This window comes from Moschus berezovskii, chromosome 19 (genome assembly GCF_049115385.1).
Source record: "Moschus berezovskii isolate FMDL1 chromosome 19, NW_MosBer_1.0, whole genome shotgun sequence".
In the NCBI taxonomy this organism is placed as follows: domain Eukaryota; kingdom Metazoa; phylum Chordata; class Mammalia; order Artiodactyla; family Moschidae; genus Moschus; species Moschus berezovskii.
Genome location: NC_142478.1, coordinates 68562110 through 68588366, shown reverse-complemented (window position 1 = coordinate 68588366; position 26257 = coordinate 68562110). Strand labels below are relative to the sequence as shown.

The window sequence follows — 26257 nt, the reverse complement described above, 5'->3', positions numbered from 1 at the left end:
CTTGCATCCTTGAATCCCGCTTTCTCGCGTCCTTAACCTTGGCCACCGCCTGACGTTATGGTCAAGCTTGTTCATTTATGTTCGGTCTCTCTCATAGAAGGTGAGCTCTGGGAGGGCAGGACTTTTGTTCGGTTCTCTGCTGTGACCTCAGGCCTTGAACAGGGCCTGACATTTGTTGAATACGTTAAAGAAAACAGAGACAGACAGAGAGACGGAGGTGGGGGATGGACAGGTGCCTGGGCGAGAAGAAGGATGGACGGATTAGTGGGTGAAAGGGTGGCCGCAAGGGTGGATAGACGGATGGAGGGAGGGGCGGCTGGATGAACGGATGAATGAATAGCGGATGGAAGCACGGAGGGAAGGAAGAGCAGCCAGAACGGAAAGAAAGATGAGTGGGCAGAAGGAAGGATGGATAAACCAATGGACAGAAGAAAGCACAGAAATACGGAAGGGGACAAGAAGGATGGATGGATGCGCAGACTGCCAGATGGAGACACAGGCGGACAGACCCAAGATCAGGGGTCACCTGACTAGAACCGGGGGCTTGGAGTGGGAGCACGGCTCACAGCCGTCCCTTGGGGCTCTCAGAACCTTCCAGCCGCAGCCTCCCTCGCCCTGCCCCTCCCCGGGCTCCACCCCGGGGCCCGCCCCCTCATGCAGGGACGCGGAGGAGCATGGCAGGTGGGGGACCGGCCCCAGGCTTTATTGAGCAGATTCGGGGGAAGGGTGGCCCGGCAGGCCCTCACCCCGGCGCTGGAGCCTCCTCTTCTTGCCTCTGCTGCCCCCCGGGGCGGGCCTGGGCCCCTGGGGCCTGGGCGCCCTTCAGCTGCTGAGGAACACGCCTCGCTTGTGCCACTTCTGGTCGCGGATGCGGCGCACGGACTGCAGCTGCGGCTGGTTCGCGTCCCACTCGTTCCAGTGGCGGTACTCGCCCCGCTCGAACGCGTACTGGCGCCCGCGGTAGCCGGGGAACTCGTAGCCAACCCACCTGCAGGGAGGCGAGGTCCGCGTGAGAAGCCTCCCAGTCTCTGAGCCTGCTCTCCACCTGCCCGAATCCTTCCTTGGCTTCCCGGTGCCCTGGGGATGAATTCAGACTCCTAACCTTGCTCACAAAGGAGACTCTAGCCTTACCTCTCATTCCTCCTTCATACCCCACACTCCAGCCTGTCTCAGCCTCTCCCTGAACCCACATGTCTCTGAGACTTTACACCTGCTGTTCCTTCTGCCTGGAATGCTGTTCCTTGCCTCATCCTCATTTCATCCCCTCTTTCATAGCAACATTTACATATCAGTTTGGACATCTCCTCCTCCAGAAAGCCCTTCCTGATTGCCTCAGGCTAAACCAAGTGCCTCATCAGGACCCCCAGATCCCCTGCCTGTCCCCCATCACAGTCCTGATCACTACGAATTGTGAATAGCTGTTTCCTTGTCTGTTTCCCTATTAAACTGTGAAATTACTTAGGGGTGAATTATGGGAGTTGTGTGGTTCTTATTGCCCCCATACCCTACACACAGAAGATGCTCAGTGAAAAATTGTTGAATACAGTATTATCAGGTGGAGGTGGCACCTCTCAAGGCCCAACCCCAGGTTACAAGCCCACAAGTGAGATGTAGTTGCCTAGACAAAGGGAGAGTGACCCTAAGATTGTATTGACAGGACTATTAAGCCTAGAAGGAGGGAGAAGAGCCTGTTCTCCTGTGTACCACTTGGGCCACCCCTAGGTATATGCTGGGTCTCCTGGTGAGAAGGCCAAAGAGTGTGAACAGGGGAAAAACAAATCTGAACTCCAAGGTCTAGGGGAGCTCAGAAAAGGAGTGAAGACTTTGGCAGACAAGTAAGGGGTTAAGATCTCACATGGTTAAAAAAAACAAACTGCCTCTAAGTCTAGGCTTCCTGGAAATCCAATGGTACCGGAATGCAATCAGGTGGACATTCAAATCATGGGGGCTTTGAGCAAGGCTGGTGTAGGGGCCCTGACTCGAATGAAGGGCCTCCAGGCCCGGGGGGAGCCGGGAATGTCAGCTCTGTAGGAAACCATGAACAGAGATCCCGTGTGGAGCCAGACGCATGGGAATTGGAGGACAGGGCAGGGAAGTATGGGGTTGGGTCCCTTACGTCCCGTTGATGGCCCGGACGCTCGCCACACGGTCCTGGAAGCCGTGAGCCCAGAGGCTGGGCACGTCATCGTCCACTATCTCCATCTTGCGGCCGCCGAAAGCCGGGTTCTCAAAGAGATGCAGTTTGTGATCCGGGCCATCCTGGGGGCAAGACCACGGAGGGCAAGACCATGGGATGAACCGGCTGCTCCCATGCCCGGGACAGAGGGCCCAGGAGGCTCCAGCAAAGGCTCAAGGCACCGCAGAGTAACACCCACCCCCAGAGCTGGTCTCCTTAGGACTTCCAGAGCCAGAGAGCCGTGAAACTGAGAGGGGGGCTTTCAGGTCTGGTTAAACCTCGTCACTTAGCAGATAGGGAACCCAAGGCACAGAGAAGGTGGCAGGAGACCAGAATCACTCATGCAGAAACATTCCCGCTTTATGAAAGCAGATTCTGAGTCGGTCTACCTGGCCTTCCTCCTCCCCTCCCCCTCCAAGGAGCATCAGTCATGGTGAGCAGGAGGAAGGGCGGGACTAGCCGCTGGCCTGAGTCAGCAGGTGGGAGGGAAGAGCCACCACGCTCCGGGCGGGTCTCTTTCAGGTGTTGGAGAAACACCGGGGAAAGACTAGAGCTGATTTGCAGTTACTTTCTGAAGCTATTTACTGGGCTGTATGGGTTCGACTGGACCACGTGGCTGCTGATTTTAATAAGGCTACAGAGGGACATGCCAGTGACCTGCTGGCTAATGCAAGATATGAATCCTGGCTTCCGACCTGCAGCCCAGTGCCCATTTAGTAGCCAACTTCTTGTCCCCGCAAAACCACTCAGATCAGAAATAACGAGGGCTCTCCCTGGGCCAGGTCCGTGCCAGCCGAGCCCTTGGCTGAGCTCGTGAAAGGAGCCTGCCTCGGGAGCGCCCGGCGTGTCCGGCTTCCAGGGGCTGTACTCACAATGTGCAGGGGCCGGAGGGACAGGAGGCTGTCACTGTGGTGACTGTTGGACCAGGCGTCCCAGCGAGGGTAGTCCCCCTTCTCCAGGACGTACTGCTCCCCGCGGAAGGCCCTGCGCTCAAACGCCAGCCACCTGCAGGAGGGAGGAGGGCTGGGTCACTCATCTCTGCGGCCCTGGGGGTGCAGAGGACCCTGTCTAGAGAGGGGGGTGGTGCCCAAGAGCTGCTGACCTTTGACCCTACCCCTTTCCTCTGACCCTAGTCCTGGTATTGAGGGAGTTACCAGAACTTACTAGGAGCTGAGACTCTGAGCCAGAAAACCAGCCTGGGAAAGAGTATTGAAATCGGTCTTAGGTACGTACAGCCTCTGTATAGGCTGCTCAGAAATGTTTTTAGCACAAAGCCTGGCACACAGCAAGGATTCCATCAATAACTCCTCTTTCTCCTTTGCTTATTCCTCCCCCTCCTCCTCTTCCTCTAATTCCTCTATTAGATTGTTATTCTTATTATTACAATTATATTGTCGTTTAGTACATCTCTCTGTCCATTTTCACAAAAACTCTGAAGTGCATACGCTTATTATCCCCATTTGACAGATGAGAAAACAGAGGCCCAGAGGGTGAAGCACCTCACCCAAGTGGTTAGTACCACAGCCTGGACTCTCCATCTGAATAATTTGGGGTCCGGCTGGGGACTCCTGCTTACTGGGTGGATGTGGACAGAACAGTCAACCACTTTGGCCTCAGTTTCCTCCCCTGTCAAGTGGGCAGTCGTGAGGATTTAGGGGTATTGTTGCTGTTGTTTAGTCACTAAGTTGTGCCTGACTCTTTGCAACCCTATAGACTGTAGCCTGCCAGGCTCCTCTGTCCATGGGATAGGAAGAATACTAGTTGCCTTTTCCTTCTCCAGGGGAGCTTCCCAACCCGGGGATCGAACCTGAGTCTCCTGCATTGGCAGGCAGAGTCTTTACCACTGAGCCACCAGGAAAGCCATTCCAGGACAGCAAGCACATTAGATGTTACCATCATTATTAAAGCCATAAGTATTAGATCCCACTAGCTGGGCACTGAGCAGGGCGCCAGTGTCTCCCTCTGACCTCTCTGCACAGTGCTCTGCTACTGACCCCAGCGATGGAGAGCTGGAAGGAGTCCGAGAGAATCGCTGTTCAATGCTCTCATTTACAGGTGGGAAGACTGAGGCCAGATACGGGGAGGGAGCTTGCTCCTGGCCCTCCCGACTCCCAGGGGGCTCAGGGTTGGGAGCAGGGCTTGGCGTCCGGGTACTCACGGGCCGGACTCCACCTGGATGGAGCCCACCTTCTCCAACAGGCTTTCTGTCAGGTTGGGGCACTCGGCTGTGAGCTCGCACCGCTTGCCCTGGAAGTTCTCCATTTCGTACACGATCACCTAGAAGCGCAGCCTCCTCAGCATCGCATCTGGGCCGGGCTCCCAACCCCAGCCCGTGTCCTGCCCCGGAGGGACTTGGGGGCAGGTACCATCCCCTGCTCCATCAGCTCTGCCTGGAACCGGCCTGAAGCCAGCGGCGCCGCGGGCCTGCCCTGCCCCCTGGTGGCCACAGAGGGCAACGCCTCCAGGAACCCCATTAAACCAGGGGACCGCAAGCTGGGTGTCTGGCCAGAAACAGGGCAGAACTTGGTAAAGCGAAATGTCCAAAATGACTGGAGGGAGGACCGTAGGGAAGCAAAGCTGCTGTGGTCGGGAGGGGCTGTGGGCCCCCTTCTACGCTTTTCCAGAGAAGCCGAAATCTGTCATTGCCTTAATGTGAGCTGTCTCCGTTTTGAAAGTCCTGGGCAGCACAAATAAAACTCCAGTTGGCACTAGCTGAACTTCACCTGCCCCCGTGCCCCCGAGGAAGGGGCTGCCAAGGCAGAGGTGGGTTTGCCTCTCTCGCCCGCTTAGAAGCACTAACTGTCTCTGTAGCACGTCCCTGGGGACATCGGCTCCGGTCCTTTCACACAAGGGTCAAGGGGACTCAGAAAGGGTCCTGGGCTGCACAGCAGGTTAAGTGAAGGTGCTGGATCCAGTGAGCCCGCCGGCGCTTCTCTCATAAGCACTGCTGAGGCCAGGGCAAAGCCCACAGATGCCAAGAGGAGACAGGAAGGGCGGCAGTGATGCTCCCTTCTCCAGTGGGGGGTAGCTGGGGGTCCACAGGGCAAGGCTGATTCACCCACGAATCAGGAACAGAGCCAGGCAAGCCTCCTTGCTGCTCTCCCCCTCCCGGTGCCCCCCCCCCGGTCTGGTCAAAGACCCCACTTATTTCCTTAGTCAATCCATCCTGGGACCCCAGCTTAAATTAAAGCCCCCTGGGATAGCTTAGAAAGGGCGGAGAGAGCCCACAAAAGCCAGCTCTCAGATTCCTCCATTTGCTGGCTGTGGTAAAGGACCGGCGTTTGACCCTCCCTGAGGAGCGTGGGTGCCGTCCCTGGGTTAAAGGTGGGGCTGCTGAGGTTCAGGGAGGCCCAGGGACTGGACCAGGCTCAGGCAGGAGGGTCGGTGCTGTGTCTCCTGAAAGCCCCGTTGACACTGGCAGCGTGGGTGTGCCCAGGTCCCCCGTGCAGACGAGGACACAGAAGAGGCGGCTGGCAGGAGGGGCTGCTGCTGCTCTTTGGAGAGAGGCTGCCTGGCTGGGAGGCGGGCCCGAGGGCCACAGGCAGCCCTGGGCCCAGGGCCCCCGGGACCCCTCCCTGGCCCCCGTACCTTGTAGCTGCCCCCGAGGCCGCCGTGGCTCTTGCCGGCCGCGGCCTGCTCCGGTGAGCTGTGCTGCTCTGCCATCTTCGTGGGAACCCCTGTGGCTTCCATCAAAGCAAACGGTCACCAGGTGCGCCCGTGGGGGAAACCCAGGTGCCTGGAGTCAAGGATAAGCTCCAGAACTCGGCTCCTCTGAGATGCAGAATGTGGTCAGTGCTCACAACCAACCTTCGGTCATTTAACAAACATCCACCGAGCATCTACTGTGGCCCACAGGGCCTGGGACAGTCAGGGGAGGCAGATATCCATTTTACAGGCGGAAATCCCAAGGCCCCAGGGAGGCGGGGCTGGGATGGGGCTCCAAAGCCCATGCCCTTCCCCCTCCCCTGGAGCTTTGGGGTGACACTACACTCCCAGACTCTGCTCAGGGGGTGGGGGGCGGGCCTCAGGGTGCCTCCTCTACTAGGATCGCTCCCAGCTCCGCCCCCCAGGCAGTAGGCTTCTGTTCACCAATTCCTTTGTTTGCCAAAGATTCCAAGAGAACCAAGTCGGTCCCTTGAGGAACAGGAGACCACAGACTAGTGGGAAACAGACGGACAGATGTCTAGAAAAAGCAAGATGCTGGAGAGCAGGCCCTGGGACACCTGCTCAGTTTCTGCTTTCATCCCACATGCGTTTAGCACTCACCGTACAGCAGCCACTTAGAGAGACAGAGATGCAGACAGACAGACAGATGGAGCCCCTTCATCCCTAGGGATGGTGCCACACGCCGCTGGACCTGAATTCCTACAGGGAAGGGTCTGCCTGATGCCAAACACCCAGACACACAGGACTGTTCTCCTGTTTATAAACACACCCGTGAGTGCACACACACACACACACACACACAGGCTCCCGTGGTTACTGTACATGGTCAATTTCCACCTGGTGCACAAAAACAGCCCCCCGCTTCTCTCTCTGGGACACACACATGCCCATTTCAGATGCCCCCCGCCAAGGTCCGGAAGGCACCACAGCCACACCCTGCATTCCTGGGAACAGGTGGGCTGCATGGCCCTTATACTCAGGACACAGGCCCAGCGATGCTGTCTGCCTGCCTGCGTCCAGCCTCGTCAAAAAGCAGGGCCTGGAAATGGGGCCAGGGCAGAGGGGACTCTCAGCAGAGGTGCCAGCCCCCCACTTTGTCCACTCCCCTTCCTCAGCGGTGTTCAGTCTCTGCAGGCCCCCTGCCCTAAGCTCGACCCCAGGGCTCGACCCTGCCCACCCCGCCAGACACCGCCTGGCTTGGGGGCTGTCCTGAGGCCTCCCTCTCGGCTCCGGCCCCCACGTGGCTCGTGGCTGGGGCCGTGCACGCCCCTCCCCCGGAGACCGCCCGGGTCTGGGCCGGCCTCCCCGTCCCTGCACCCCCGGAGGGCACCTGTTGCAGTCGCCGTGAGGAGAGAGGGGACCAGCGCCGTCTGCAGACTCAGTCCGCTGCCGCCGGGACTGCCCTATTTATGGGTGCTTTCTGACAGCCCAGCACATCCCGGCTTGCTGAGGCAGCACCCTGTCCACCCAATTCTGTGCGCGCCACTTCACCTCAATAGCAGGCCCGGGGAGGCCCCCGCGCCACTGTGTCCTCAGCCATGGTCTCTGATGACTTCCTGGGGGCAGGTGGACCGTGTCAGCTTCCCGGCGAGCCCCGCAGCACCAAGCTCTCAGTAGCCCCAACTTCCTGCTCTGGCTTCTCAGTTCCAGCATCTTCTTTTTGGGGTGCATGACACCCTCAGAATGGTTCCAGTTCTTTAAGTGCCAGGCCCTAGAATTTCTCAATTTTCCCCTGTGCCATGGGGCCTAAAATTTAAGTCCAATCACCCTGAACATCCCCTTCAAGGTGGGTGTAAATCCGTCCACACATTTCCACGAGACCCGGTAACAGACCCAACAAAGATTCCTTTTCTTCATACAGAAGGCATCTACAGATGAGAGTGATCATTTATGGGAGACCTACTATGTGCAGGGCACTGGGCCAGCTTCCTGAGCAGTGTGTTGAGTCCTCATGCAGCTCCCTTGAGGGGAGGAACTGTGATTGCCACTTTATGGAGGGGGAGACAGTTCAGAGAGGTGAAGTCACTTACCCAGGGTCACACAGCAGACAGGAGGCGGAGGGGCTGGCCTGCTCCAGGGTCCAGCTCTCAGCCTCAATAGAAATAAAGATGATCACGAGTCACTTAATTTATGACCAAAAAATTAGATCCATGCATTTTGTGTGCATATCTAACAAAGTATAATTTCACCTGTGACAGCTACAGAATTTCCTGTTTCCAAAAGTTTACCTCAAGCCACTTTGCTTTTATGAAAGACCTACATTAGTACCCCTTTTCTCTAACAGAAAGAAATCTAGAGGAATTTTGCTCTTATGAAAAAAGGCGAAAAGCAACAGTTGCATTCAGGCTTTAAACGAGCCATTACAGAAGCAGGGTGAGCCCCAAGCAGCGACTGGCGCCACCAAGTGCCTTCCGTGGGAATTACACTCAGCATCACAGCGTCAGGCCGCCATGGCTTTGAACCGTGTCTGTGAGTGCCTGCTCTTTATCGCCATTTCTTTTGTGCATCTGTGAGCAAGCTGTGTCCACAGGTAACCACTTTTTCAATGTACGCCGCTGCAGCTTAACAAAGATTTCAGAGGAGCGCTCTACTCTAAGATAGAAGAGAGGAGCTTGTATTCAGTGGTTACTGAAGCAATAAATAACTGGGCAAAGGAGTGAATTGTTAAGCTGAGGGTTTTCTTTAGCTGTTGCTTGTTTTTGGCTAAAAACCTCAAGTCAGCATAAACCCCAGCATCCCCGGAGAGGTGGGTGACAGCGGGGCTCTGGAACCCGGTGGATCTGTGTGACCTTGGGGGAGTGAATGAAGGTCACAGCCACAGTCTCCTCATCTGCCAGTGGAGAAGCTTCTCTCTCCTCGAGCCACCGAGAGATCGTGGGAGCAAAACAGGGCAGCCTCACTTTCTTAATCACTGAGGATCCTGCCCACTGTTGACAGTTCAGACCGAGGGGCTGCTTCCTTCTGGGGCTGGTGGAGAGCAGAGTTGGTCTCAGCTCCTTAACCTGAGATGCAGCCGGCACCCGCTGGGGACATCAGGGGATGACAGAGGTGGGGACGGCCCAGCAGACCTGATTGCCCCCTGACCACTCCCCCGCCATCAGCTCCTTTAGGGTCCTGAAGAGCCAGGTGCCCAGATCTTGCATGCCACGTCTTTAACCTAGAGTTCTTGGTCTTTGCCAAGCGGGGCTGGATTATTCTTTGTGATGGGGGAGGAGGGCTGTCCTGGGCAGTAGGGGATGTTGATCAGCATCCCTAGCCCCCACTCGCTACATGCCAGGAACACTCCCCTTCCCTCCTTGTGATAATTTAAAAGACACTCCCTGTCATTTTGCCGGATGTTGTGCAGACGGGCTGAGTCCACCCGGGGCCACTGCCTTTAACTTCTGCCAGCTCATGTCACCCTCACCACCTCTATTCTGGAGGAGCGTGGGGGTCCAGAGATACCCCACAGCCAGGAGGAAGCAGAGTTGGGGACTCAAGCCCACGCTGAGTGGAGATCCAGCTCTGTCTCCATCAGACCCCCATTCCCAGGACCCCTGCTGCGCCCTCCCGCAGTCGGGCCCCCCAGACTGGCCCCTCTCAGCGCGGTGGAGGGACTGACTCAGCTGGGGACAGGCATGCATGCGTGGGGGAGTCCATTCATTCACACACTGACACGCTGAGGTCTCCAGGGCAGCTTGCGTCAAAGCTTTATTTGCTGTTTCCAGAGTCTGAATGTGACATCTTTGTACATGCAAAAGGTCATTGTGTTTTAGGGCAGTCGACCAGACTCCCAACTGCTCTGCTGTGCGTATGAAATCTCTTTACAGTTACAAAATAGAAAAGCACTTGTAGACATCCGATACTCTGAGAGGTCCAGGAAACCCCATTGGTTTTGACGTTAAAAATATAGTTTTTTTTCTGGATGAATTCTCAGTCACATGATTAGAGAGGTCCTTTCTGGGACTGAATAAAGTGCCGGTCGACCACCTTCCGTTCAAACCTCCTGGAGCCTGTGAATTTGTAAGGCAACCACGAGGACACCAGCTGGCAGGATGCTTCAACTTTCCTGCACACAGGACTCGAGTTCCTTTTTGATCATGACTCACATATTGGAGGAAGGGACCAAGGAGAAAGGTCAGGAAAATACAATGGTGTAGGTATATATGTATCTCCACTGCCCCCATCTTACAGAGCATTCTCAGGATCGTAGTCATAGGGGAAGTATAGGACCTGGAGGATAATGAAATGACTTAAGAAAACACGCAGTACAAAATACTTCCCGGAACACAATAGATGACTTTTACAAGCCCCGTATTTACAGGATCTATAAGGCGGTATGGAACGAGATCATTCTTTCACACAACTGGCATTATATATATATTTTTCTTAAACAGGCACAATGCCACCAAGATGGTTAAGAAAGTGCCAGGCTGATTCATGAGACGGTGTGGTGCCAGGTGTGAGGGTGATGAATAAGGGGATTCAGAGAGGATGATGGGGAGGGGCTGAGGGGTGACCTTGCCAGAAGTCTCAGGCTGACTTTCCAAGAACCTCCCCTCCCTGCAGAAGCCAACCCAGACAAAGAAAGAGGCCTCGAGGGGTGACGGGGGCAGGGGCAAGGAGGCACAGACTGGCCAAGACCCAGCACGTTTGTGCCTCCTGGCTTTCCACGTGGTTCTGCGTTTCTGGACCCTCGCCTTGCCCAGAATCCTAACATGGTGGCACCTGGCAGCTCTCAGCACGGGGCTCAGATCACCACCCCCCTAAGGGGGCAGAGCCTGGGATGGACCCCCATCAAGATGCGGAGTGTGGGTCCCTCCTACCCCATGGCATCATGATGCCATGAGGCTTTTCTTTTTCTTTTTCTTTCACTTTCCTGTTTCAACACAGGTCAGAAGAGGAAAGGCACAGTCTGACTGCAGTAACGCCACGGCTGGAACAGGAGGGCGGGACAGATCCCAGCGAAAGGAGCCTTCCTCCCCCTTCCCCATAGACCTCACCCTGCAATGCTAGTTCACGGAGGCCAGCGGCGTCCAGCTTCCTGTATTACGGGGCAGGGCAGTGTGGGAAGGGCCACAGGGATGGGGGAGGAGGAGGAGGGAGGCTGCCTGGAGCCCTCTCCTTGGGTGGGATGCCATCTTCTGCGCAGGAGTCACCTGGACGCCAGCGTTTCACTTTGGAGAAGATCCGACCACACATCTGCGGGGTTTTAACATTGTAATCACGCCTGGCTCCTGGGCAGTCTGTGGGCATTGCGGAGCGAAATGGACAAGGCAGTTAGCAGCACCAGGCGGGAGCAGCTGAGCTCTCCTTCGGGGAAACCCTGCCTCAGGGTTTTCCAAATCACCTGCACAGCCTCTGAGACTAAGGGCCTCGGGCCTCCGGCCCTCGTCTATCCCAATACCCAGAGCTGGCCTCACTTCTTCCCGGGAAGCACGGAAGAAAGCGCTGAAAGCATGCGGCCTGGCTGGTCCCCTGCAAAACCTCCCCATCTGACTGTCCTCTCCCCGAATCCCAGCCAACTGGAGGTTGTCGGGGCCGCGTCGCTCAAAGCCCCCAACACCCTAAACACCGGGGGTGGGGGGCACATCTCTGCCACCAGAGTTTCTCGGGTGGCGCTGAGGGGTTTTCCGCCACACTGACTCTTGCGGCTTCGCTGTGGAATTTTACAGGTCGAAGGCGTCTGTTACCTTAGGCAAGAGAGTGTGAAGACGGGGATCGGCTGGAGGGGAAAGTGGTACAGACTTCTCAAAAGAGCAGCTGTCAAAATGCTGATGTGCAAAGTGGGTGGGGAGAGGGAAGGGGGGAGAGAGATTATACTTTAAAAAATCACCTATCTAGCCATCTTATTTTGGATACATTCTGTATAAAACTGTCATTTAAAGAATGCCAAAGGCCCAGGCGAAGAGGGCTGGATGAGGGCGGGTGACTTGACTGCAGACGAATGGTTAAGGCATTATTCAGTCCGTTGAAAAGGAGACGGGTTTCCAAAGGCGGCTCCAGGAGAACTCAAGAAACCAGCATACATACAACCCCCTGCGTGGCCCCTGAGGGCTCACCCTGCTTAGAAAGAGAAGAAGTAAAAGAACCCACTGGCCCAGCTGGCTGTCCGCAGAGGCTCCCAGCAGAGCATCAGTTGCTGGAGACGTCACTGTTCGGGTTGCGGCCGGAGCTGGAGGTCCGGGGAGCCTGCGTTGAGCTGGTGGCTCCTGACCCACCATGTCTGCTCTGCAGGGGAGGGATGAGGCTGCTGCGGTCAGTTTCAAGGGGTGGACTTTGCCCGTCCCCGTCACCAAGCAATTAAATGGAGTTTTATTTCCAGTCCGGGAGTGGGAGGTTAGGTAGACAATCTCCAGGTCAGTCTTGTTTTCGAGGGTTTTTTCCTTTCCTCCAGGGTAAACTTGGGCTGAAACACGACCGACAGAACTGAGCGATTTTGCCTGGTGGGTGCTGACCGAACAAAGCAGGTCACTTGCTGCTGCCTAAGATGGAACCAAGGGGCCTCCCCACCTTGAGAAAGACAGAAAGACTGCTGCCAAGAAAAGGGGTCAGGGTCAAATCACACTAGGAGTGGCTTTTAAAGGGGACCTGTTGACCTCGAAAGTCACAACATCAAAACTGAAATAAAAGGTGAACTGGATCTTCAAAAAAATAAGATAGAAAAATCAACTGACGTGGATCCTGAGAGGATTAAATCCCTAAACGGCCAGAGAGATGAAGAGAGGCCAGACTACGGTCAGGCAGACACAGAGGCACAAGGCTGCCGGGCCACAGGCTCCAACCACCGCCCGTCCTGCGGCCAGAGCTCAACAAGAGGACTCGGGGGGGAAGGCCCCCTACTCCACCTCAGTCACTGTCCACTGCGCTGGGCCACAACCCCTCTCTGGCCCAGGTGTTGGTCTTAACCCAGAGCAACGGGATTGGTCTCCATCCTCCAAGAGAGGGACGAGGCGGTGAAGGGAGGTAAGAGAGGAAGGAGAGTTGGGGAGACGACAGAGCCTGAAGGAGGGAGGGGTTGCCAGGGAGGAGGGAGGCTCTTCTCCCTGATGTGACACCATCTGCGAAGAATGGATGTCTCAAAGAGAGACTCCGCGAGCTCAGCCCCAGCGCCCCTCAGCAGTCACGGGCTGCACGATGAGCTGCCCAAGCATCCTTCTCTCAGGTGGGCGGCTCCCGGGCAAGGTTGGCACAAAGTTTATGGCGACTCCAGACGTGGCGGGTGGGCCGGCCATCTCCAGGATGTATGCTGGAGCCTTGGGCCTAAGAGGTGGAGGAGGCTGGTATGGAGAAATTTCCAGAAAAAAAAAAAAGAGGAAAGAGTAGTCAGTGACGAGACCGCAGAGGTCTTGGAGATTCCTGGGAACGAGCTTGGAGCTGGCGAGCGAGAAGAGGCCAGCCAAGGCTGTACTTGGTCGCCTAGCATCCGCAAGTCTGTCTGGAGGCCCGGGACTGGGGGCTGGGGGGAGCGGAAGCACTCCCCTCCAGAGAAGACTTTCAGCAAGACTCTCCCTTCCCGCACTGGGACCTAGAAAAAGCACCTGGTCAGCTAGAACTGGGGGGCTGGGGGGGGAGGGGGGGTACACAGGAGAGGTGAGAACACACAAACAGGACCCCTCATTCACCGTGTGCCCTGAGGCCAGTGGGGAGTGGTTCTTTCCCTGCCTGCAGCTCAGGTCGTGTTCAGAAAAGGACTTTGCAGAAAAAGACTCCAGGGGCGGGTCTGATGTTTGGGAGGGAAAGGCACTGCCATTTGGGCCGCCGGTCTTGGAAGCCTTGGGAGCGAAGGTCACCCCACAGAAGTTCAGAGCTCTCACGAGAAGGAACCAGGAAAATGTCCACGAGGGTGACAATACTGTTCACGAAGCCTGGGGGCGGGGAGAAGATAACCTGAGATGATCGGGTACTCGCTCACCTCTCCTCCTGTTCTGTAGCATGAAAACATACACATGTGCTGAATTTCAGAGAAGGTTGGTGAGATTATTGCTTTATCACCTTCTGAAGCAAACAGACCGTGAGGAGCAAGGCAACAGGCCGGCCCGCACGCAGCCCCAGCGGGAGGATCAACACACTTGAAGGACCCACAGCACGGGTGTTCAAAGGTGGGGACTGCTGATTTCTTTGAGAGGGAGAAGGAATTCGCCAAAGGAGCAATTGAGACCACCCTGCCACCCCACCCCCGCAACCCAGCGGTACTGCCCTGGACCACCGTTATAGCAGGAAACGAAAGGTTTCATCTTTCTTGGAAATGTCCTTTTGAAAAAGATCGGCCCTGGGGTGCGGGGGGGCGGGGGAAGAGGTGCTTTCATGATTCAGAACCCAGGGGAGATGGTCCAGCCGTGTATCCATGTTCCTGAAGCTTCGTGGGGGTCTAAAATGCGTAGAAATGCACGATTTTACGTTTAAAAAAGAAATCCCCCCAAAACAAAACCACCAGCATGGACATTTCTGGACCGCCCAGTCTCTTCCCCAGCCTGAAGAGCTGTCTGCGGAGACGGTGCACGGACTTGTAAAGGGTGAGCCTTCCTCCCTGATCCATCGGGGGAGCTTGCAGGGCGCAGGCACTGAGACGCCATCTCCACCAGACCGACAGACCCACCGACCGACCGGCCAGAGGGACCCAGGCATGCGCAGGAAGCGAGGGCAGCGGCGGGACCTCGTCTTCGGGTTCGGACAGTTAAGGCTTGTTCATCAGACGTGGCGGTGTCCCCTGTCTAGAGAGGACAGGCGTCAGCAGCGGGGACGTGAGGCCCCACTTCTCCCCAGCCCCGAGCCCGCCAAGCTTTCCTGGCGCTCCCCAGGACGCCACCCAGTTAGCCATGGGCCAGGAAAGACCACTTTGATTTGTTTTTTGTTTTTTTTTGAGGAGTGGGATGAAGAAGGTGGCGGGCAGCCAGATATGATGGAATGAGCCTGCAGTTTAGGATCAGGTCAGGGTGCCAGCTTTGGTGCCCTCAAATGGATCACAGCAGGCTTGACTGAGATATCACAGGTACAGCACTGAACGCTGAACAAACAGGCTCTGATCCCCTCTCCAAAACCCTAGGGCACAGGTTTATAGGAGGATTCAGAGATACTTTTGGAGTTTATTATATACGTGTGTGTGTGTGTGTGTGTTCAGTGGCTTCATTCGTATCTGACTCTCTAGTGACCCCATGGACTGTAGCCCGCCAAGCTCCTCTGTCCTTGGGGTTCTCCAGGGAAGGATACTGGAGGGGGTTGCCGTGCCCTCCCCCAGGGGATCTTCCCCACCCAGGGATCGAATCTGCATCTCTTAAGTGTCCTGCATTGGCAGGCAGGTTCTTTAGCACTGGTACCACCTGGGAAGCCTCGTGCAGACTGTACAGGAATGTAGAAATTGGGGGCAATGCGGAAAAAGCTGACCTTTGATGTCATTTTACAAAGTGGGGCTGAGATTCGGCGAGGAGGGCTGGCCGAGGGCATGAGATCAGAGCCCTGCCCGTCCCTCCCATGCCAGGCCGCCCAGTGGTGCGGTTTTCCCTAAGTGGCAGCAGACCACCACCCTCATCTTTCCAGGAACCCAGGACACCCTCACCCACATCTTCCCTTCTCCTTCCAAGGTACTCCAAGTCTCCGAGCCTTGGCTTCCCGGCCCAAGTCTCCTGCTGCTCAGGCTGCAGGCTCTGCCCGAGGGCCCACTCCGGGCCCCATACCTGCTCAAGCTTGATTCTCATACAGGCTCTGTCTCTTCTTGGATTTCAGCTCCTTCAGCCACTGGGGAGAGGGCTCTTCCGATCTGAAACCACACAGGCAGTGGGAGTCAGGGGCCAGCCTGAGTGAGGGCTGGGCCTGCAGTCAGGGCTGTGTGGGGCCCAGGCCTCCCAGCGCTGTGCCGGGGTTGGGGGGCTGAGCCACACTCGCGGGTGGCAAAGACGCCCAGGTCTGTGTGATTGAGGCAGGAACTAACCAAGGCGCCCCCAAGTTCCCAAATGGGGAACGTGCAATACATTGTGGTACATGCATTCTGTGAAACTACCTGCAGCAGAAACTCAAGGTCACATAAAACTGTTTCCATCCATCCATCACCTAAATACCCATCCATCCGTCCATCTCTCTACCCACGCAAATGCTGGTGAAGGTTAAAATTCTAGGCTAGGCCACAGTACCCGGCTGCTTGGTCAAACATTATACTAGATGCTTCTGTGAAGGTATTTATTTTTTTAAGATGAGGTTAGTATTTAAACCAGTGGTCTCTGAATAAAGCAGATTACTCTCCATAACATGGGTGGGCCCCATCCTATCAGCTGAAGGCTTTAACTGAAAAAGACCGACCTCCCCAGAAGAAGGGAGGACTCCGAAAAGATACTGCCTTTGGGACTTGAACTGCAACACTGGCTCTTCCCCAGGTCTCCAGCCTGCCTGCCGGGCCTGCAGATTTCGGAACTTGTCAGCCTCCGTAATCATGAAAGCCCATTCCTTAAAATAAATCCTTCTGTCTCTCTCGCTTTTCCAGTGTATGCATCTTAATGGGCTATGTTTCTTTGGAGAACCCTGACTAGTACAATGCCTGTAAGATACAGATAGATTAGACAGGCCTTATGTTTACCGAATAATTAACAATAATTGTTTGGGGGAGGTACAATCTGTTTCAGCTTTTTCTAAAATTGAAGAATACACATCCAGAAAGCACTCAGGTCACAGGTTCATTTTCCCCAAGTGAACACACTTGAGTCATCACAGTCTGAATGACAATACTTTTGAGGGTTTTATTTTTTACTTTCCTCTTTATGTATCTTTCTTTGTCCTCAGAATGGCTTGTCATGAGAACACATCATTTGACCGAAAACGATGAAGTCAAACAAAAACTCCCGAAACATTTTTAAAGGGAAGAGAGATCATACTTATGAAGACTCTGATGGCCACGGGAGAACCATCACGGGAAACACGCAACCGGAAAAGAAGCTGTGTGCAGTGTGCGCTGTAAGCTCGGCTACATTAAAAACCACAGAGGGAGAGAAGCCCGGATTTCGCCACGGCCGTCTTCGAGTCGGGGTGGAGGTGGGTGGCGGTGGTGTCAGATCTTGGCTGAGGGTAGACAGCTTTTATAATCAAACACACGTGCACACGAGACCTGACTTCTGTTGGTCTCAGAGACAGCTCCCGACCCCACGCTCTTGGAGGGCTTGGGGATGTTGGTGACTTGGCTGGGGTGGGGTGGGGGTCTGCGAGGAAGGAGAGGTCCCCTGGGCAGAAAGGGGTCTGAGTACCCCCAGGCAAGCCGCCTGGTGGAGGCTCAGGACCAGGGCGCCCCTAGTCTGGGGGCCCCTCCAGTCCTCGAGAAACACTGGCACCCTTAGCTGACTCCAGGGCGATTCTGGTGTCCCCAGAGCAAGAGAGAGGCACCATCTCGGGACCTCCCTGGTGGGCCAGTGGTTAAGACTCTGCGCTCCCAAGGCAGGGGGCCAGGGTCTGGGCCTTGGTCAGGGAACTAAGATCCCTCTTAGAGCTCACAGGCTGGGACCAAAGATCCCGCTGCCACAACCAAGATCGGAGTAGCCAAGTAAACAGACACATTTCAGAAAGAGAGAGCGGCGCCGCCTCTGCTCGTCCCCCTCTCATCCTCCTGACCTCTGCTTCCCACAGCCCGCTCCGTGCTCCAACATCATGCACTGCCCGCAGCCCCCAGTTCGACCCGGCCTCTGGGCCTTTGCACGTGACTTTGGCTACCTCTGTTGTCTCTCATGACCCAGCTCAGGCATCCCTTCTCTTGGAAGCCTTTCCCACACCCTTCCTCAAGTCTGGGTTCTGAACCCTTCTTCTGCCTTCCTCTATCACCAAGGGCAGATACTAAAGTAGACAGTAACTCTGACTTTGCAGGTTACAGGGTGTCTGTGTCAACACGTCAAGCTGGCAGTTGCATCAAGAAAGCAACCGTGGACAACCCTTCCATGATGGCTGTGTGCCAATAAAACTTTATTAACAAACACAACCTTTCCATGATGGCTATTAGCCAATAAAACTTTATTAACAAACACAGACTGTGGGCTGAATTTGACCTGTGGACTATAGCTGGCCAACCCCTGCTCTATCATGGCTCTTGTATGACAATAACAGTATCACGAATAAGCCCTAACTTTTATGTGTCAGCCACACTCTCACCTCTCATCTTTCTCCACGCTGGAGGGCAGCACGCGACTGCCCAGCACCCCGGGCTGGAAGGGAGACTTGGGGGTCTTGGGCTGGGGAGCCCAGCCAGAGGTCTCATTAGGACTGTCTGCCTCTGGCCTCTTGTGCAGCTGAGCCTGGGGAGAGAAGACAGGGGTGAAGTCTGTAAGCTACATTGGCCTGGGGAAGGGCCCCATCCAACCTAACTGTGGAGGCCGAGAAAAATCAGAGGCCAGATCTGTAGTCCAAGAGGCCACCCGTGACCACCAGGATCAAACCACCATCAGAAATTTACACCATCACATAATCTTTGGCTGAAAGGCCACCACGAGTGGTGTCCTCATCACAGGCCCCTCCGTCCCCTCTAGCTTCCCGAGAACCCCGCGATGGAGACAAGAGTTCATTATGGCTGAGCACCAGCTCTTCTGAGCTCCTTGCTCCTGTGAATGTGAATCAGTGAGGTTTCTGACTATCAGATTCGCAGAAGAAAAAGGCCATCGTTTCTGGAGGACGTGGAGGGAATGGGGTGGCTTGGAAGGATGGGCACAGACAGAATTCCTTTGGGGGCTGGGGCTATGATGGTGGCAGATGGCATCTGTCCCCAAGGGTAACATTGGCACAGCCCCCAGCCGCAGTGGTTGTCACCCCCACCACCGGCCTGGCAGCCTGTGTTCTGGGCTCTGGACTCTACCGGGCTTAAGTTTCAGGACACGCGTTTCCAGGGTGGAGGCTAGCTTTCTGTATTTTATAGAGGAGTGGCCTAAAGGTCAAAGGTCGAAGAGTTTGACCAAAGTCACATGGTTTTCTCAAGTGGGATCTGCCTGAGGTCTGCCCAATGCCAACCCAGGACTCATTTGAAAAAACTTCCGGTAGCCTCTGCAGGGCCTCTGCCCCCTCCTGTAAGCAGGGCCTGTCCCTGTCCCCACCTCCAGCAAGGCAAGGAGGGAGAGAGGGGAGGAGGAAGGGAGGCGGGTGAGAAAACACGGGCCTCTCTGTTTCACGGCCGCGGCTGTGCGCAGCTCTGGGTGCGAGGTCTGGTACCTTCAGTGCAGCCGGGTCCACGCCGGGAAACACAGGCATCCTCTGAGGTCTGCAGACGGGCGTCCTCTCAGCCCTGGGCATCCTCTCCTCCTCGTCTGACTCTTCCTTCCTCGGGGATTTCTCCTCTGTTGCAAAGAAAGGGTACCGAAGTCAACGGCAGCCACCGTCCTGAGATTCCAGCTGTCTGTCTACAGAACAAGTCCAACTCCTTAGCCAGGAATCACACAGTTCTTCATGAACTGGCCCTGCCTTTCCAGCAAGATTCCTGCTAGTCCCGGCTTGGGCAAGGCTGAACTGCTTAGACAGACTCCTTGATATCCCCCAGCTCCACCACACCCATGGAACATTCTTTCCACGTCTCTGACCCCTTGATCCTGCTGTTTTCACACGGAATACCTTTCCCTGGCTAATTCCTATCTGTTCTTTAAGATCCTGCTTACGTTTTGACATGGAATGCGGACAAGGAAGCCCTTAGAGGAAAACCTATAGCCATGAATGATGGATCAGAAACCCCAAAAGATTGGTAATAAATGACCTGGTCTTTCAACTTGAGAATCTAAACGAAAAGCCAGCCAAGAAACCCGCAGAGAGGATAAGGGTGACTCCAGTAATGATAAAAGCGGAAACAGTGAAATCCTAAAGTTGTGTCTCAGCCCCTTGCAACCTGTGGAGCCCCAATTCATAGAGCATCCGCAAAAAATTTCCCTACGTAGCTTCTAACCAGCTCGGTGTAATGAGAAATCACAGTTTCTTGTGTTACTGTGTTCTGATGTCCTGCAGTCTTCAAAGTCAGAAAGCTGTTCCCAGGGTTTACCCTAACTTGTTCCTGCTAGCCAGTGCGTGGCCTGCGGAGGAGGAGACGGGCGTACCCGTGGAGTCCCGGAACATCCAGGCACTGTCGGCCTCCTCCTCCCAGGCGGACCTGCCGTCGGGCTCGCTGGTACGGCTGCGCCGGAGTGAGTGGGCGGTGGGAGCCCGGCGGCGGCTCCTCTTGCTGAGCTGCACCCGGGTCTTGAGGGCACTTGAGTCGAGCACTGAGGTTTGCTGTGGGGGCGGCGGGGAAGAAGAGGGAAAAGATGAAGCTCTGGAGACATAAAGGGAGGGTACCACCCCTGGGAGGGGTGCGTGGCTGTGCAGATTCCCACAAGATGCTATTCAAGGGGGCACATGGACCAGCATTTCCGCATTCTCCTAGGAACCTAAGGCCTCAAGCCTACGTTCCCTGTGAAGAATACCATGTAGGCTGATTCTAAGAATCAAATGAACTCAGAGTGCCCCACGCAGTGCCTGGCACATTGTGGGCACACAATGCAAACGCCCCCCTCCCCCCCCGCACCAGTGACATCATCCGAGCAGGTGAGCTAGAGCAGTACATTAACGGGACCTCAATACACGTTTGTTTGTTGAGTGAATAACTGAACACATCCTCTTAACTAAATCCTTACAGAGATCCTACTCCACACAGGGTCCAGGAACTGAGATTCTCAACGTGGTCCTTCCTCTACCCACAATAATTCAGGGGGCGGGTGGGAGCTGGTGGAGCAAACTTCTAAGTACCAGGCATTTGTTTTCAAGCAGCACGCTCTGAGCAGAGGCGGGGGGAGGGTCAGTGATGGTTTCCAAGGTCACCACCTTTCCTGCTGGAAGGGCTGGGAGAGGGGGGTACGGAAGACTACCCGGGTGAGCCCAGCAAGGAGGTAGGGCAGCTGTGGCTGAGTGATCCCCAGGAGACAACGGTGAGAGATGGGAGCCTGGGGTTCATATCCTGGTCAGTTCAGTTCCTAGCTATGTGACCTCAAGCAGGGGACTTACCCTCTCTGAGCTGAGGTGTCCTTATTTGTAAAAATGGAATGATACTAGTATCCCCTTCCTAGAGGGGTTCCAAGACTTCAGGGAGCCCAGGCATGGGCAGCCCTGGTTCCAGCAGGAACTCAGCCAGGCTCACGGCCAAGAGCTGCTCCTACAGGGGGCATCTCTTTGACCGGCCGGCTCGGGTCCTGGTATGAAATGTTGGATTCTTCCTCTTAGGTCCACTTTGGAGAAATTCTGTCACCCGGGGCCTTTTAAGTTAGCAATGATGAGCTAATTTCAGTGACTCATTTCCCAGAACTGGTAAGTGACAGACACCCTAGTGGGGGTGGGAAGAGGGTGTTGATGTCTGCAGAGCTGTTTCCCCAACCAGCCACGATGGTGTCCAGTGCGAGGGCTGGTCGGGGGTGGAGGTAGCTAGGGAGAGACGAAAATCATAAAGGATCTGCCCTCCCTAAGAGGAGAGCATGCCCCTCCAGTGGTCACCAAACAGACCCAGTTTCTGAGACTCAGAGGAAGTGGGAGGGAGCCACAGCGACACAGGAGCTGGCTTGAGGGGGACTTGGTTCCATTTCCCTGGGGCCCCCCTCTCAGCCTCAGACTGGTGCAGAACATCCTGAGTTGTAAAAAAAAAAAAAGAAGAGAGAGGACTGTTTCCAGCACTGCTCCCAGCTACCGACTCACATCGATAAAGGGGAAGTCGTCCACCTTCTTTGCGGGGCAGGCATCCGGCGGGGGCGGCCCCTCCATCCCATCAGTGGATTCCAGGTCCGTGCTGGATCGGTCCACGCTGGTGCTCCGCTGCTCCCTGGAACAGTCATGCTGGTCCCCGGCTGAGGTGACCTCCGTTTGGGAGGACAGCGAGGACAGGCGGCTGCTGGGGGGCTGCTTCCAAGCCGAGGTGGCACTGCTGTCCGGGGACGGGGACTCGGGGGCCGCCAAACTACGAGAATGGAAGAGGGAGGAAGGTGTGGTCAGGCAGGTTGTGTCTGAGATCCGAGTATCAGGGAAGGGAATCTGCAGAAGGCAGGATGTGGGGCGTGCTTTGTATGTCCAGGAAACCAGAGACAGAACATCCAGGTGAGGAGAACCATGCTGGGCCTGGCCAGGTGCTATCCATGGTGCCTCTGGAACACCTGGAACGGTGCGGAATGGGAGGAGCCACTCCCCCATTCGAGACCCTCTATCTCTGTGCTGGCCAGCAGGGGAGCTGCGGGTCACCTGTGGCCGCTGGGCCCTTGCAATGGGGCGAGTGAGGGCTGAGCTGGGCCAAGCGTACAGAGTGCACGCCGATTCCTAACACTTGGAGTAAAAAAAAAAAAAAGTAAAATATCACGCTAATAACTTAATAGTAATGACATATTACAAGGACAGTATTTATAAAGGGTCTATTGGGTTCAATGGGGCTTCCCAGGTGGCGCTAACCTGCCTGCCAATGCAGGAGACATGAAAGACGCAGGTTTGATCCCTGGGTGGGAAAGATCCCCTGGAGAAGGGCACAGTAACCCACCCCAGTATTCTTGTCCAGAGAATCCCATGGATGGAGGAGCATGGCGGGCTGCACAGAGTCAGACATGACTGAAGCGATTTAGCACACACACGGTACTGGTTCCAACAGAATATACTGTTAAAATTAATTTCTCCAGGATTTCCCTGGCGGTCCAGTGGTTAAGACCTCGCCTTCCAGGGCAAGGGGTGAAGAAGGCTTGACCCCTGGTTGGGGAGCTAAGATCCTGCATGCTGCACAGCCAAAAAAACAAAAACACAGAAGCGATATTGTGACAAATTCAATCAAGACTTTAAAAAATGGCCTTTACAGAAAGGAAAAAGAAAGACTTTTAAAAAAGGAAAAAAATTCTTAAAAAAATTAACTTCGCCTGTTTTGTTTTTACTGTCTTGATGTGGCTACTAGAACACTGCAGCTGCATATGTCTTGCGTGTGCAGCCTGTGCTGCGTTTCTGTCGGGCAGCGCTGATGGAGACCAAACCATCCCTGGCCATCACCCGTGGTGGAGCAGGAGGTGGGGGATATCCTGCCTTGCTTCATTCACTGGTTCACTCACTCGACAAAGACTTACTGAGTGCCTACTATGTGCCAGGCTCTGTGCTGAAAAGCTGTTTTCTTTTCATCCTCCCCACAATCCTACAGGATAGGATTAACCTCACAAAATTAAATATTAACCTTGCGAAAGATGAGGAAACCAAGACAGAAAGATGTGAAGAGTCTTGCCCAAAGGGGCAGACCTGACCCCTGAATCCAGGTCCATGACCCTCTCTCTCCCTGCCCAAGACAATGTATTCCGAGTACCACTCGGATAATTGGAGCCACAAAAGATAGAAGATTTATAAATAAATCAAGCCATTAAAATTAAATAGGCTCCCTGCTCCTCTCTTAGAAAGACCCCAGAGTCAAGAGTAGAGGAAAGCCTTATGCTAAGGAAGGGGGGACCAGCACGCCAGACACCACGTCCCTGACGGGAGGGTCTGCCCCAAAAGACCTCCGAACTTCACCCTTGGGCAGAGCTGTCAACCCTGGTGGGCTTGTCTCTCACTCAGGGAGCACAGCCTGCTTTTTGTCAGCTCTGAACGGATTTTGTTACTTGGAATAAGCAGGACGTTGGGGTGTGGGGTGAGATTGAGGCAGATCCACAAAAAATGAGACAAATACCACCGAGCGGGCAGCAGGTGGCGCCGCTGCGCAGGGCTGGGAGTAAAGCCGCGCCTGGGCCCTTCCTGGGAGGAGCTGCAGTACCTCCGAGAGACAGGAGGGGGCGAGTGATACCAGGACACGGGGGCGGGGACGGGGGCAGGTGCAGATGCCAGGGGCCAGGTTTCCCCTTCTCCCTGTAAGAGCTGGGATACAGGCCCAGAGGAGAGGGGCCTCCCAGGGTCAGACAGTGACAGCAAAACCAGGACCCAGGCTTCCAGACTCGCAGTCCCGTGCTCCTGCAGGTACATTCTAGTGGCATTTAAGTAAGCTAATTAACTAACCCTATACCACAGCTTAGGAAAGAAAACAAAACGCCCTTGATGTGTACTATGAGAAACCTGTGCTTCCCTGTTTCTTTTCTTGTGCGCTTACTCGCTCAGTCGTGTCCGACTCTCTGTGACCCCACGGACTGTAGCCGGCCAGGCTCCTCTGTCCATGGGATTCTCCAGGCAAGAACACTGGAGTGGGTGGCCATGCCCTCCTCCAGGGGATCTTCCCAAGCCAGGGATCAAACCCAGGTCTCCTGCATTGCAGGGAGATTCTTTACTCTCCTATCCCTTCTCCAGATGAACTTCCTGACGCAGGAATCAAACCAGGATCTCCTGTGTTGCAGGCAGATTCTTTACCAGCTGAGCTACCAGGAAAGCCCACTCATTTCTAATTTCACTCACCTACCCCCAACTTGGATACCAATGAAAGCTATGGGACATAAGTCAGCGGAGGGGCGTGGCCGCTCCTGACTGGGGTAGGGGGCAGGGGAAGGAGCTGGGAGACCTGGGTCTGAGTCCAGCTCAGCCATGGACACGCCATATCCCTGGGCATGATACCCACAGATGAGGAAACTGAGACACACAGTGACACAAAGTGGCCACACTGGGGTTGACTCAGATCTCCCTGGCTTTAAAATACTGTGCGATCCTGCAGCCCTCAAGTGGGAAAGGTGACCTGAGAACATGGCAGGCCCACCCTTGGCGTCCACAAAGCTGCTGCTGTGTTTGACCCCGCCCAAGGGCAAGAAGAAAAACGGCATTTTTAACACAAAGAACAGGTACGGTGAACAAATGCAAAGTATCAAACTCCTACTCCTACGACTAAGTGCCGGGAAATACGCCAACTGTGAACACAAGTTATCCTCTTGCCAACCCCAAGTCTCAGTTTTCATCTCTGCAAGGTGGGACCACAGAATTAAATGTTACGCTTCAGAGCTTACAACAGTACTCGGCCTGTCTGCTTACTACATCTTGGCTGTTTTTATAAGCATCATACCCTTTCTACAGGGCCTTCCCAGGTGGCTCAGTGGGTAAAGAATTCACCTGCAATATAGGAGATGCGGGTTAAATCCCTAGATAGGGAAGTTCCCCTGGAAGAGGCCAAGGCAACCCACTCCAGTGTTCTTGCCTGGAGAATCCCACGGACAGAGGAGCCAGGTGGGCTACAGTTCCATGGGGTCACACAGAGTCGGACACAACTGAATGACTAAGCACGCACACGTGCACCCTTTCTACAGAAAAGGAGTTCGTGAAATCTGGCAAATAAAACTAAATGGTCCAGGACCCCACAGTCAGCCAGAATGGAGCTGGAATTCAGGCCTGCCTGCCCTCCTGAATCCAGGTGATGCTTGAGCTTCTCCACAGTCATAATAACATTCCCTCCCAGCCAGGCTGACCCCTGAGGGGCCTTCCATGCCACTAATAGTGATGATCCTAAATGCTGACATAGCTTATGAAGCAGTATGTATAATATGATCCTCTGTTTATAAACACACAATATATATACATAGAAAAGAAGTCTAGAAATACAACCAAAAACACTAATGAAAGTGACACCTGTGTCCTGACATTAAAGTTGGTTTTCATTTTCTTTGCGTTTTTTTTTTTTTTATGGTGGTGAAACACGTAATATGAAATTTGCCAGTAGAGGCATTTAGTGCACTCACAATGCTGTGGGCTCCCCTGCAGCTCAGCTGGCAAAGGGTCTGCCTGCAATGCGGGAGACCTGGGCTTGATTCTTGGGTTGGGAAGATCCCCTGGAAAAAGGAAAGGCTACCCACCCCAGGCCCAGTATTCTGGCCTGGAGAATTCCACTGACTGTATAATCCATGGGGTTGCAAAGAGTCAGACATGACTGAGCAACTTTCACTTTCCTTCTTAATGCTGTGCGACCATAACCACTCTGGTTTAAGAATATCTTCATCCACCCAGGAGGAAATCTGGTCCCCATTTGGCAGTCAATCTCCGCTCCCCACCCCGCCCCCGCTCCGCCCATGATAAGTCCCTGTGGATTTGCCTATTCTGGATATTTCATATATCATTGTAAAATCTTCTCTTTTTTTTGTACTTTCTAAACTTCTGTTTTATAAAAAGAATGGGTTGCTCTTATTACACAACAACCTGTTACAGACAAAATAGGTTCTCCTTAGTAACGGAGAAATCAGGAGGCAGATGGGGGCCCTGACTCCCCCCGAGAGGCCCTGCCCCAGAGCGCTTACCTCTCCCCGCTCTGGCGCTGGTCCGGCCACGTCCCATACTGACTGTCGGCTTCCTGCACGAGGGTGTCGGTGTCCTTGGCCTCGGGGGTCCGCCTGGAGAAACACTGCTTCAGCTGATCCTGCAGGGACAAGCCAGAGGTTTCTATCAGGGGCAAATGCTAGAACCTGGTCCGGTTGATAAACCTATTTATCAGCCTATCCAGCTGATAAATCATGCTGCATCGCCCCCACTCTCAGAGACGGGTCCAAACGTCTGTGCTGA

The 26257-nt window shown here is 54.8% G+C and overlaps 2 protein-coding genes across 8 annotated transcripts in view; both read right to left on the bottom strand.

The window, feature by feature from the left end:
- Positions 1 to 768: 768 nt before the first annotated feature.
- On the bottom strand, positions 769 to 4496 carry CRYBB3 (crystallin beta B3). The gene is made up of 4 exons (XM_055405612.2): positions 4335 to 4496; positions 3049 to 3181; positions 2117 to 2259; positions 769 to 988 (listed from the first exon to the last, which is right to left on the bottom strand). The coding sequence occupies exons 1-4, from the start codon at positions 4436 to 4438 to the stop codon at positions 823 to 825; spliced, it is 546 nt and encodes a 181-aa protein (XP_055261587.2). The 5' UTR covers positions 4439 to 4496; the 3' UTR covers positions 769 to 822.
- A 5005-nt stretch (positions 4497 to 9501) lies between these two features.
- The window catches only part of KIAA1671 (KIAA1671 ortholog), a 179736-nt gene continuing 162980 nt past the window's right edge, over positions 9502 to 26257 (bottom strand). For 4 of the 7 annotated variants that reach the window (XM_055405515.2, XM_055405519.2, XM_055405517.2 and 1 more), the window contains 7 exons: positions 25996 to 26114; positions 21482 to 21740; positions 19858 to 20032; positions 18989 to 19113; positions 17942 to 18084; positions 15496 to 15578; positions 9502 to 14535 (listed from right to left, as the gene is read on the bottom strand). In XM_055405515.2, the coding sequence (XP_055261490.2) occupies positions 15500 to 15578; positions 17942 to 18084; positions 18989 to 19113; positions 19858 to 20032; positions 21482 to 21740; positions 25996 to 26114 (900 nt within the window). In that variant the 3' untranslated portion in view covers positions 9502 to 14535; positions 15496 to 15499. The remainder of the gene's footprint in view (positions 14536 to 15495; positions 15579 to 17941; positions 18085 to 18988; positions 19114 to 19857; positions 20033 to 21481; positions 21741 to 25995; positions 26115 to 26257) is intronic. The other 3 variants (XR_008683156.2, XR_008683158.2, XR_008683157.2) reach the window with 3 other exon arrangements.

Bases quoted from the DNA above. Each gene is read 5' to 3' on its own strand.
- CRYBB3 (XM_055405612.2), bottom strand. From the start codon at position 4,438: ATGGAGAACTTCCAGGGCAAGCGGTGCGAGCTCACAGCCGAGTGCCCC. The intron at 2,260-3,048 runs GTGAGTACAGCC...TCTTGCCCCCAG, and splicing joins CCCTCCGGCCCCTGCACATT to GATGGCCCGGATCACAAACT. The intron at 989-2,116 runs GTAAGGGACCCA...GCCTCCCTGCAG, and splicing joins GTCCGGGCCATCAACGGGAC to GTGGGTTGGCTACGAGTTCC.